Source organism: Eptesicus fuscus, chromosome 12 (assembly GCF_027574615.1).
Source record: "Eptesicus fuscus isolate TK198812 chromosome 12, DD_ASM_mEF_20220401, whole genome shotgun sequence".
Lineage (NCBI taxonomy): Eukaryota > Metazoa > Chordata > Mammalia > Chiroptera > Vespertilionidae > Eptesicus > Eptesicus fuscus.
Window position 1 is genome coordinate 62,792,326 of NC_072484.1, and position 13,288 is coordinate 62,805,613.

The 13,288-nt window shown below is 45.3% G+C and overlaps 1 protein-coding gene and 1 pseudogene across 4 annotated transcripts in view; both read left to right on the forward strand.

The window, feature by feature from the left end:
* The window catches only part of GNAL (G protein subunit alpha L), a 101,496-nt gene that overhangs the window by 24,825 nt on the left and 63,383 nt on the right, over positions 1–13,288 (forward strand). For 3 of the 4 annotated variants that reach the window (XM_008159745.3, XM_054724320.1, XM_054724321.1), the window contains 3 exons: positions 3,453–3,525; positions 4,209–4,263; positions 4,413–4,532. In XM_008159745.3, the coding sequence (XP_008157967.2) occupies positions 3,453–3,525; positions 4,209–4,263; positions 4,413–4,532 (248 nt within the window). Of the gene's footprint in view, positions 1–3,111; positions 3,254–3,452; positions 3,526–4,208; positions 4,264–4,412; positions 4,533–13,288 lie in introns of those variants that run through there. The other variant, XM_054724322.1, reaches the window with a different exon arrangement.
* On the forward strand, positions 1,160–1,257 carry LOC114230064 (U6 spliceosomal RNA; annotated as a pseudogene).

Consider the following 13,288-nt stretch of genomic DNA (forward strand, 5'->3'; position numbering starts at 1 on the left):
AGTTCTCCCTGATGGGACCAGGGCCCTCCCTCACCTACTTTGCAGGCCCAGCATTTCCTTGAACCAGCACCTCTGCCCCTCTGCTGGCACCTGCCTGAAGGTGGGTGTGTGCTGATCCACCACGGTGGTGGTGGTGGTGGTGGTGGTGGTGGTGGTGGTGGTGGTGGTGGTGGTGATGGTGCTGCTGCTGCAGCCGTTGCCTGGCAACAGATGCTTGCATTGCCAGCAGCTCCTGGCTGCGCTTAGTGCTCTACCTACAGCTCCACTCCCCCTGCTCTAGGTGAACCAGCTAGAATTTTGAATGCTGATCCCATGGTTGGAAACACAAATGAGGATCAGTTTCCCAGATAAAGATAGGACTAGGAAAAGATAGACTTTGCATTTCTTTTAAGAAATGCTGTGTACATTTTAGAATGTTTAGCAGTCTATCTTTTGGGACACGCTGTAGGTCGTATAGTGCAGACCTGTTCTATTAGGTCTGATCATGCAATCATATAAAATTCAGCATATACAAAGTTATATTTCACCCTAATTCCTAATTTTTAACAAGTGGAAACATTTTGCTCTATTTTTAGGGAAACCAAATATCAGGCTACCTTCAAAGTGTAGCTTCTGGGTTCTAACTTAATTCTCCCTTTAAGAGTTTTCATGGGACTTGTTTTGTCCCCTTCTCTTCCCACTAACAATTCATAGAAATCTTGGCATTTAAAAAACTGACAAGTCCTTATAAACATTCCACTACACTATGCCATTTTTATATACCTTCTCTCGCCTTCTGCTGAAATCCAGGTTAGATTAGGGACCTGAGGCCATGGCCGTGGCAGATGGGGTAGAAGGGATAGGACTGATACGCAGGACACCGATCAACAAGATCCTACCTGGGTTGCCAAGAAGGAAAAGGAGTCAGGACTGCCTTCCAGGATCTGGTTGGACAGCCAGGGTGTGAGCTGGGCTGGAGCGCTGACATGGACACAGCGCTGTGTGTCCACCGTATGAGGAGGCAGTCAGCCCCACCAGCGGGGAGAGGCTGTAGTGGGTCCAAGGTGCCTCCACCCGGTGGAGGAGTGGAGAGTCCCCAGCCCGAGGGCAGGCGGGAAATCAGAAAGACCACCTGGTGGCAGCTGGAGGACAAAGAGCTTCTCGAGCACAGACAGAGCCCGCCCCACCGAGAGGCCAGAGGAAGTCAAGTCACAGAGAAGATTAGCATGGCCCCAGCGCGGGGATGACGCGCACATTCATGAAGTGTTCCATGTTTTAAAACACACACACACACCAAAGCTCACGGGTGACGTTTAGCCCCCCGGGACACCGCGGATGACCGTGGTGGGAGTATTTCCAGTGCAGGGGGGTGGGCTGTATGAACAGGTGAGGTATGAACAGGTGAGGCCGGACACGGGAGTCACGTTCCCTTTTAACTCCGGGCAGTGGTGGGCAGGAGGGAAGCGGGTGGGACTAACCGGCCACTTGCCATGAAGGCGGTGCTGTTGGTTTTAAATGGGACAGAGTTGGAGGTATTTGTACACGTGGAGGGAACAAGCCAAGAGGAAAGGGTTTGAAGAGAGAGGGGCGATCAGAGGAGAGGGGACACATTGACAGGGTGAAGACTGCCATGCCCCTGGGCGCAGGGGCAGCCTGGCAGGGAGCCCCGTTCTGCTCTGTGGGGATCGGCTCTCTGTGCGGGGCAAGGCCACGCCACGGCGGAAGTGAAGGCACTGTTGTGGGTTTGGAGAAGAGTGGAGCACTTGAAGGCAGAGCCTAGCGACGGCATGGGGAGGAATCCTTGTGCAGTGCCCGGGCCCCTGGAGCCTGGAGCCCGGAGCCCCGCAGCTTGCCACCGCAACGCACAGGGCAGGGGTCTCCGCAGCTCCGGGCACCGCTTCTGTCCTCCTCCCCCCCAGGGCCAGGCTAGTGCGGAGCGGCTGGCGCCCCTGGAGCTGCTGTGGCAGGAATGGAGGGGCCTAGGTCACCGTCACAGTCCAGGAGGACACACCTGCCTCCTGCCCTCCTCTGGTCCTTGGCTACAATGCCAAGTTCGAGGCCAGCGTGCCCCCTAGAAAAGAGTAGAGCCGTGGAGAGGGCTGCCAAGGAGGGCCGGGGGCTGGGCGTCAAGACGAGAGGCGGAGGGGCGGCGTGGGTGCGCAGGAATCGTCTAGAAAGCGCGGGGAGCAGAGGCGGGCGCCCGGTGAGCCGCTCGCAGATCCTCCTCCCTGATAGAATATGTATGATCCCGCGGCCTCGCCTGCCTATGAGCGGGAGGCACCTGACGTGTCTGCGGGGAGCGCTCGCTCGTCCACCCACTCTCCCGGGCTCGGGGTGCGAGACAGCCACCTGGCAGCGGTCGGGACCCCACGAGGGTGAGCCTCCCACGGCCGGGCCCTGGGAGGTCAGCTCCCGCCCCTGCAGCTCCGTTAGCGCTAGCATCCCTCCCACACCCCCGGGCCAGCCTCCCTGCCGCCCTTCCCTGCGCACAGGCCCGCGGAGCCCGGACCCGGGAGGAAACGCAGGTCCCCTGCTGCCGCCGGGGCGGGCGGCGTGGCGGGTTGGTGCCCCACAGTCGCCCTGCGGGGACGCCGCACACACTCCGTCCCTCCCGCTGCGCTCGGCCACCAGCCTGCGGGCGCACCGGGCGGAGCGCACAGCCCTCGGGTCCCGTCCGGGCGCTTCCCGCTGGGCAGCGGGGCGGGGGCTGAGCGAGGCTGAGCGGGGCCGGGAACCTGGGCGAGTGGAGGGCGCAGCGCCTCCCCGGCTGCTCCCGCAGAGCCTGGCGGCCCGCGCCCCTTCCTCCGTTCACGGTCCGCGGTTTACCCAGCAGACCGTCCTAGATAGTTATCTTTGACCAGCTCACTGCCGCGCGTCCAAACCGAAACCGTCCCCGCAGGCACTCGGCTCCGTGCGTCTTCCCGGCATCCTTCCTAGTTGGGAGTTTGCGGGGGCGCAGCGGGAGGGAGAAGACCGCCTGTTCGGATCCCGAAACACCGAGAGACCGGGCCGGGCCATCTCTTTCAGCCGCCGGGAAGAGAGGCCACCGCAGGACCCGCCCTCAGCTGCTGCTCCCTGTTGCTTTTTGTGCAAATTCCTAACGGCGCCCGGCGTCCCAGCGAGCGGGCAGGCATGGGCTGCTTGGGCAACAGCAAGACCACAGAAGACCAGGGCGTCGATGAGAAAGAAAGACGCGAGGCCAACAAAAAGATCGAGAAGCAGTTGCAGAAGGAGCGCCTGGCTTACAAAGCGACTCACCGCCTGCTCCTCCTGGGTAAGGCGGGACGGCGCGGCGGGGCCCGGCCCGGAGCGCACAGCCCGCGCCCCCGGCCGCCCCGGCCAGCCCAGCGCCGGCCTCAACTTGAAAATGCCTGCCTCGGGGCAGGATAATTGCTTAGTGTGGGTCGGTGTGAACGATGGCCAGGGCGTCCGGCTACAGATCACAGCATCCTTTTTTGTTTGTTTGTTTGCAGGGGCTGGTGAGTCTGGGAAAAGCACTATCGTCAAGCAAATGAGGATCCTGCACGTCAATGGATTTAATCCCGAGTAAGAAATGACCAGTTTCGGTTTTGCTTCAAAACTGTGTGCAAGCTGTCACTTCTTTCCCAGCCTTCCCTAAAGTGCTTTCTAGTCTAGGCAGTTGCATTAATCGCTGAATACACCTTTTAGGGAGAAAAATATAGGAGTGTATTGTTGAATTTGGTATATTTAGGTGAATCCTTTTTCTAGATAAAAAAAAAAAATAACTTGCTTAACAAAATATGATTTATTAGGCATTCTTGAGGTATTGATCTGTATTCTTGGTACTGCTCTGAACACACTTAACCAGCATGTCATTGTATACTTTTCTCTATATATCAATTGTCTGCATCCATTTCAATTCATACCTATCAACACATGGATAGATTCAAATCAAATATATTTGCAAGGGTAGCTGTATAGTTTTTATAGGCATTGTTCATGACAGGCTTGCCGTGTTTGGTTGTGTAAAGCTATAGACTGCAATGCGTGCATTCAAATTTGTTTAGAGTACAAACTAGAAAAGGGGCATGTTTTCCCTTCCCAGACAAAAACTTTGCAGATAAGAACTGTTGTTCTGAGGGTTGGTGTTGACCGCTAGGAAAACCAGTCTAGCCGGGGGCTGCAGCTGGAAATTTAAACTTCCAGCCAATTCATTCAAATCATTGCTGACGACGAAAGAAGTTAATAACAATTCTCTTTTAATGCAGGGAAAAGAAGCAGAAAATCCTGGACATCCGGAAAAATGTTAAAGATGCTATTGTGGTAAGGACTTTTACTTAATGGTTGTTTGCTAGAAAAGTTAAGTACTCTGCTCTCTAAAGCTAAGTAGACAGAAATTATACATTCGCTTATCATACATGGAGCCTGTGTTATAGTCATCCACAAATACATTGTTCTTTATTCCGTTTTAGACAATTATCTCGGCGATGAGTACTATAATACCTCCGGTTCCACTGGCCAACCCAGAAAATCAATTTCGGTCAGACTACATCAAGAGTATAGCCCCCATCACTGACTTCGAATATTCCCAGGTATGTGAATCCTTCCTGAAATAATTTAAGTGGTGCAAGATGGAACCTTTTTTTTTTCTCTTTTTTTGTACCTCACCTGAAGATATGTTTACTGCCGAAACCGGTTTGGCTCAGTGGATAGAGCGTCGGCTTGCGGACTGAAAGGTCCCAGGTTCAATTCCGGTCAAGGGCATGTACCTTGGTTGCGGGCACATCCCCAGTAGGGGATGTGCAGGAGGCAGCTGGTCGATGTTTCTCTCTCATCGACGTTTCTAGCTCTCTATCCCTCTCCCTTCCTCCCTGTAAAAATCAATAAAATATATATAAAAAAAGAAAGATATGTTTACTGATTTTTAGAGAGAAACAGAGACAGGGAGACAGGGGGAGAGAGGGAGACAAAAAAAACATTGATGTGAGAGAGAAACATCAGTTGGTTACCTCCCTTATGAGCCCCGACGGGGGATGAATCCCTCAACCAAGGTATGTGCCATGACCGGGAATCGAACCCACAGCCTTTTGGTGTACAGGATGAGGCTCCAACCAACGGAGCCGCACCGGCCAGGGCAGAGCCATTTCTAATGAGGTGGCTTACTGAGAATCAATATTAATATCAATTCATGGTTAACTTCAAAAATCTAGCTCTGCTTAAAAGAAATGTTTCCTCTGTATCAAAATGTTAACATTGGTTGAAAATATTAAAAACAGGATTATGAAAAAATGCTTTTATGAACGTATTGGTGAGGTTGATAATGAGGAAGACAGCGTCCCTTTAAGAAAAATCTGTAGAACTTTTTCCTATCTGAATTTCTAAGTTAACAAATAGTTTCCAAGAGGATAAGTAAGTAGAAATTCCACAAGGAGAGAAGTACTCTCTGATATGTGAATGCGTCTGAGGGAAATTAGAACAGAACTGAGTTTACTTTTAAGGTATGTGCCCTTCAGACCAAATGCGAAGAGAATGCATGCTGTGAATAATAACGTGGATTACTTCTGAACGTTTACTACATGATGGGAAAATGTAGTTCATTTTACATCTGCAGACTTAGGGCTGTTTTCCTAATCACTTGGATGGTAGTATTGCTTTAAAAGGATGATGTGAATATTAGTTTTCTCTTGTTTGGGAATAAACATTTCTTTATAATACTGTTTGGCAATTAGATCAAGCATGTTTCATAGAAAACTATATTTGTTACATTTCTCAGAAAATCATTTTTGTTACAGTTGTGCTAAAAAAGCATATGTTTGTACTGTGTATGTATCAATGACAGTATTTCCAAGATTTTACTGCCTGGCACGGTGGTCTTGAGACATTCTTCATTCTCAGGACCCTCTCTTCCAAGGGAAGCTGGTGCAGAAATCAGCATGTACGATAGATAGGTCCCGCCCTGCTTTACTGAAGTTCGGGCAACGTGCACCTGCTCAGCCCCACCCTTCTCTTCAGCACCACACTGTTGTCCTGTAGGCTCTGTATCCGGATGGCAAATAAGAATTACTTTTTTTTTTTAGCTTTTATTTGCATCCTATAATGGGGTTATTGTTTCTGGTAAGCATTCCAATGTAGCCAGTGAGATCTCTAGAATTTTTAAAAAGGATTCAGGGGTAGCAAAATGGCTAGAAAAAGAGATGAGGGATCTGGCACAGCAGAGCCCACTGTTTTTTACTGAACTGTGTCTTTAATTTATTGGATGGCTTGGAGGGGGAATAAAGGGGGTGGTGTGGGGGGAGGAGGATAGGTTCAGTCAGCCAGAGCTCTGGGACGTCCTCCCAGCACCCTGTGACCTTTTATGTAATGCGACAGGCACGTCCCCCCAAACCACAAGGTCCTAGCTGGAACCAGGAGTGGCATGCCCGTTCAGCTTCAGGTTTACACATTTATAAACACATATTTAAGTTCTCAATTTTGCCCTGTCGTGTTCACCTAAAAGTAATCCTAAAACATCTTATACATGGTTCTGATGTAGGGAAAAGGTTATTCTTGGCATATAATGAGAAATTAGAACTAAGGTGTATTAATCAGTCACACATTTTCTTTCTTGTTCATGACAAACTCACACATGATAAACATATTCCATATTTAATCTGAAGTTCAGAAACAGGAACTCTCAAGTAGATTTCTATGGAATCCAAAGCACCTAATTTGTGAACATGTTGATTAAGTTAAATCATATTATTAATTTAAAAAAATAAATTTGAGAAACCATTTCCTTTGCACCCATGTATTTTCATATAGATATGTTATGGCTACTTAAAAATGGTTATCAGAATCAAAATTAATAAAAGAGAATTGGGAACCTGAAGATGCAAATCTATAAAATAATAAAAGCATAATATGCTAATTAGGCCAGACAGCTGAACGACCTTCCAGAGGAAGGCAGGGCTGCAAGGGCCAAGCCCCTTGCACGAATTTCGTGCATCGGGCCTCTAGTGTAATTATAATGGTCTTTCAGAGGTAGTTTTTTTTTAATTATAGTTTTTAAGCCTAACATTCTGTTGTCATCTGTGTCTCTGTCCTTTTCAAATGAGATTATGTTTATAAAAGAGCCTGTACTTATATAAATGAGGAAATTAATATCTAAATGTATAACTTTGCTTCTGAAATGCTATTTTTATTGGATATGCACACATTTTCAATAACATTTATTACCTGGTGCTCTGAAATATTTATTTCTCTTATGTTATTAAATAGTTCTTGGATTGACATTTTGATGATCCCAAGACAAATCTCTGACATATATTCATATTACTTTCTACATTTGGAGAAAATTAACTTTTACTTAAAAAATGTATATTGTAAAAATCATAACAGCAAAGCTAAACCAAGAATTTTTTATGGTAAACATAACACTAATTTACTAAATCTAGTACTTTTTTGAGATCAAATCCTTGGAAGTCTTTCGGTGTCACAGTTCTCTTTTGTTCTTTTGCTCTCCCATTTGCTCTCCATTTGAATTTCAGTTTAATTATATGAAACTTTAGTTGTAACAGAAGGAAGGCCAGCATAGAGAGTGCCTATCCAGCTAAGGGTTGCTGGGGAAGGTTCGAGAAAGCGCCAGGGGCCCAACTTCACAGACCTCTTAGGCCAGGTCTGTGCTGGTCTGAGAAGCCTTTAGATGAAATCCAGATGATCAACTATGGACTCTGTTTATCACTTTAGGTAGCAATCCAGATGAAAGTTAATGGAGCAGCTTGGATGGGGTGGTATCATGAATGAATTAGTTGTCTCTTTACAGTTCTTCTCATGTATGCATCCAGATCATCTTGGCTCTGAACTGGGCTCTACCCTGAACACCCTTCACTAGTTGGCACCATGTCTTTCCATCCAGCTCATCTACCCGTGAAAATAGTCTCAGGTGATGATCGTGGCAGTAATCCAATCCAGAATCAAGTAGTACATTTAATTTCTTTTTCTCCTTTACTCTAACAATACCTCAGCTGTGGCGAGCCGGCACGGCCATGGCACATTCAGCCCCATGTTGGGCGCCTTATGTGTCGCACCAGCTCAGCCAGCTTCTGTGACCCTGAGAGGGGGCGGTGAAGGATTGAGAAAGGACAGACAAGAGAAGAAATCTCGCTCTGGGTGGGACGCTGTCTTCTCTGATGGAGAGCTAGTGACAGTGCCACAGACTACAAGCTATGTCTTTATTTTATAGCCAGATTCCACGAGGCAAAGTAAGGACGTGGTCAAGATGTTTACAACATTCTCCTGAGTTTCGAGCTTACTCAATTACATGCACCTGAACTCTATCAAGCCCACATCACTCAGGCACATGGGGCCACGTGTTCAGACCATAGGTTCAAGCTTACAACTATAGCTGTTGGCTATAATTGTGCTGGGAGGGCTCTGCCCTCCAAGCTGGGACTTGCACGTGGCCATGAGAGAACTGTGCCCTCTCATTAGTCCAAGGCTTGAACCTGTCCAAACACTGTAGCCGCTCTCCACACTCAGCCTTTCTTTATTTTATTTTTTCATGATATTGACCAAACATTTATTTTGTGAGATGTGCTTACTGTGGTTCATCTGATGCATTGTGACTAGATTTGGTTAGTGCTTTGACATCGAAAACACAGAAATGGCCTGTGTCCTTCCTAGGGAATTGGGGGCATTAACTCTGATCACTTAGTGAGGTGCTGCCTGCCGTGTTTCTCTTCTCTTTTCCCCTTTGTAATTCATAAATGCATTTTAGGAATGTCCATTGAGACTGTATTTATTTTTGAGACTGTATTTTTTATCAAAATATATACACTTTAGTTTTAGCACACTAATAAATTTTATCCATAATAAATATTTAAGGTGGAAAGCTTTTGTCAATTCTTGTGACAATTTCTAAATACTGTAGTGAAAACTAAATAGAGGGTGGACCATGATGCTGCTTTTCACATAATAAAAAGAGCATCATTGGAGGATTAGCCAGAGCAGCGACCTCTTGTCTACACCAACACGCCGAGAAGTCTGGGCAAACACTCTTCCCTAAAGTGTTTTTTCTTATAGAAAATACTAGAGGCCTGGTGCACAGGATTTGTGCACTGGTGGGGAGGGGGGTAGCCTTCGGGGATTGGCCTGCTGTGGGAGCAGCCACTCATCCAGGTCAGCCGAGCAGCTGTGGACCTGCCCTCTGAGCAACTGCTCCCAGGAGCAGTCGCTCATCCTGGTCAGCTGTGCGGCGCTCCCACTATGGGAGTGCACTGACCACCAGGGGGGCAGCTCCTGCATTGAGCGTCTGCCCCCTGTTGGTCAGTGTGCATCATAGCAACTGGTCCACCGGTCATTCTGGTCATTCTGCCATTTGGTCGCTGGGCTTTTATTATATAGAATATTTGAATGGTCACAAAGTAAGGCAACATTTTTTTTTTAATTTCTTGGATAAGATGTCATTGAAACTTCAAATCCATTGAAAGTATGTTGTCAAGGTTTTTGTTGTCATGGTTCACCTCAAATTTGGATGTATCAGAAGTTTATTGCTTGGTTTACTAAAGTAGTTCACTTATAAGAACTCGGAGCAGTTTTCAGAAGAATATGACATCAACAATACCTTAGTATGAGAGCATTTTGTCCTTATCATTGCTATTTTTACATGACTCTGAGAGAAAACATTTTGAATTTTACAGGGCTCTCTTGGGAAATGATGGAAGGAGCAATAGGCTCCTCATGTCAAATTAAGATTTGAATGAGTTGACACATGTGGTTTGTGAGAAGTGTACACTGAGGTTTTAAGAGGCAGAATAATGAGTTTTACATGAGAATGTCATCCATGAATGTGTGAGTTTTTTCTTCACCTCTGAAAATAATCCCAGACTATTTTTATCCTGTCCTTTATTATGGCATATAGATTAAATTAAATCAACTTTGTGCATAACATTCTCACAACACAAAGCAATTTTATTTTTTTAAGGTTGTATGTGAATTTGTTTGAATAAGAAGTATTTGTATAGGACACAAAATCCAAAAGACATAGAAGAGTGAAAAGTCTCTCTTACTCCTCCTCACCCCAGGCACCAGGTCTTGTCCCCAGTGACAGTCAATGTGGTATACGAGCAATCTTTTAATCATATTTTTAGCTCGTGATGAATCATCAATTATAAAATGTCACTGCAGTTAATCTTATTAGTATGGAGAAAATATCTAGCCTGAATTGCTAAGTAAACATTTTTCAAGCAAAATTTTACATTAAAATAAATTGAATAGAAATCATTTTGGTGCCTAGACAAAATGCCAGAGTACCTGATTATGAAACTATGGAAAGATTGTATGAGACACTCGTTAAATATTGATATTTTGCAGTATAGAAGCTACAGACTTCATCACTCTGAGGGACATCAAAATTATGCCATTAACTCAAGCAAGACCCTTGGAGGGCATTTGTCCTTTGGGTTCTGCATGGCTAATAATCTGTTTCTCTAACCACTTAGGTCTGTGCCACATGTCATCTTTCTCACACAAGTTTCCTGGCCATTCTATACCCATCCTGCATTCTTCCATCTTGGCTTTAGGACATTCTCATTCTGCCCCTCCCACACTTACTTTTCTTTCACAGATGTAGTTTGAAATTTACCCAAGAAAAAAACCCTGGCTTCCCTGCCATGTGACATGCTTACCATTGTCTGCACATCATATGCTGTCCCTCCTTCCCAGCAGTTCTTGCTCTTACCACCTTCAAAACCTACCTGCTGGTTTTTTATTTTTTAATTAATGGTTTCAGTTGACTTTTTTAATTTTTTTATTGTTTAAAGTATTACATATAGTAGTACATATATCTCCTTTTTTTCCCCATTTACCTTCCCCCAACTTCCCCTACCCCCTGTCGCATGCCCTCATCCTACCACCCCCGCCCCCAGTATCTTGTGTCCATTGGTTGTGCTTATATTCATGCATACAAGTCCTTTGGTTGATCTATTTCCACCCCCCCACCCCCCGTCCCCAACACTCCCCAGCCTTCCTGCTGTAATCTGACAGTCTGTTCAGTGCTTTACTTCCTCTGTATCTATCTTTTTGTTCATCAGGTTATAGTGTTCTTTATTTTCCATAAATGAGTGAGATCATGTGGTATTTTTCTTTCATTGCCTGGCTTATTTCTCTTAATATAATGATACCTGCTGGTTTTTTAAATGTCCTCTACCTAAAAAATTAAAATCCTCAAGAATACAGTTTGCATGTTGTATATTTGTCCTTAAGGTCAATCTTCAGCACTTAGTAAATACTCTATTAATACTGAGTGAGTTTAAGTCCCTCCAATTAACAAGCTTGACTTACTTAGAAAGGAGATGATGTGTCATGATTTCAGATGTTTAACTTTTATGCCAGTTCTTTTATTTAAAGCTCACATCATGGTTAGGCATGTTGCATTTTACCAGTAAACATACATTTATTGAGGGTAGTAACCGTCTCCTACTTGCTTGGCATGTACAGTCATGATCTGCATAACAATGTTTTGGTCAACAGTGGACGGCTTATATGACAGTGGTACCATAAGATTACAGTGGAGCTGAAAATTTCCTATCGCCTAGTGATGTCGTTGCTGTCAAAACATCGTAGCACAACACATTACTCACTTAATGCTAGTTTGTGGTGATGCTGGTGTAAACAAACCTACTGTACTGCCAGTCATGTAAAAGTGCAATTATGTTATTGGTTTATGTATTTACTATACTATGCTTTTTATTAGATGTACTATTTCTACTTATTAAAGAAGTTTGCTGTAAAATAGTATGCCATGTTATGCCAACAGCAGCCTCATACATCTCATGTTACTGCATCCCTTAATTGCATAACTTCTCTTGTGCTTGATTTAATCTCATATTGTTTTGTTCATCATGGCCCCTAAGCATACACTATCCACTGCTAATGTTGCCAGCAAGAGGCCATGTTGAGTGATTGACTTGGAAACAAAATTAAAAGTGATCAAGGGCTGCAAAGGTGGAAAATTAGCAATAGTTATTACGCGCCAGTCAGGCATGTTCCATTCCACCATAGCTACGATCTTGAAGAACAAGATCAAAGTGATGGAAGCTGTTAAAAGACCTACTTCATTAGAGGGAAGGATACTCACAAAAATCCGAGAAGGGCGTATATCAGACCTGAAGGAACTTCTAATGACCTGGATTGAAGACCAAACAGAGAAGTGTGTCCCTGTCAGCACTGTGACGGTCACAGCCAAAACAAAAAGTATGTGATCTTGAAAGAAAAGGCTGGACCCAACCATGATGGTGAATTACCTGATAGTTCTGGGTGGTTTAAACAATTCAAGAATCATCATTCATTCTATAACGTGAGAGTGAGTGTTTAGTCTACGAGTGCTGATGTGAAGGCAGCTGAAGAAGTTTTGGAAACTCCGGATAAGCTGTTTGTGGAGGAATGTTACCTGCCAGAGCAAATATTCAATATGGATGAAACCTCCCTGTTCTGGAAATGGATGCCTGAAAGGACTTTCATCCATAAGGAGACTAAGTCAATGCCAGGTTTCAAGGCTTTTAAGGACAGGACAGCAGTTTTGCTTGGGTCAGTGTTGTTGGCTACAAATTGAAGCCCTTTGTAATCTGTCACAGTGAGAAACCCGGAGCCTTCAAGTATATCAGTGAGCACATACTGGCAATGTACTACAGGAGCAGTAAGAAGTCATGGATGACCCAGCTCCTCTTCCAAGATGCCCTCCTGAATTGCAAGGCCAACCCTAGCTGGCTCGGCTTAGTGGATAGAGTGTCAGCCTGCAGACTGAGGGTCCTGGTTTCGATTCAGGTCAAGGACACTGGTTGGGGCACGTGCAGAAGGCAATCAATCGATGTGTTTCTCTCACATCGATGTTTCTGTCTTTCCCTCTCTCTTCCACTCTCTAACAAATCAATGGAAAAATATCCTCAGGTGAAAATTAAAAAAATAATAATAATAAAATAAATTGCAAGACCAGTGAAATGGAGAAGTACTGTTTGGAGAATAACACATCTTTCAAGATTTTGCTTATTGTTGGTAATTCTCCTGGACAATCCTCCTTTTATTGGTGGGTTTTTTCCCTAATATCAAAGTGGTGTTTCTCACTCCAAATGCCATCTCTTTGCTCCAACCAATGGACCAACGAGTTATAGCAACTTTTAAGGCCTACTGCCTGAGGAGGACCTGTGCCCAGTCTATTGCGACAGCTGAGGAAGACACTGAGAAGATACTGATGCAGTTCTGAGAGGATTACATCTATGACTGCATCCGATACCTTGCTTGGGCTTCAGGTGATGTCAGCAAGGAGTGTATGAATGGCATTTGAAAGACACTCAAGAGGTTGAGTCATGACTTC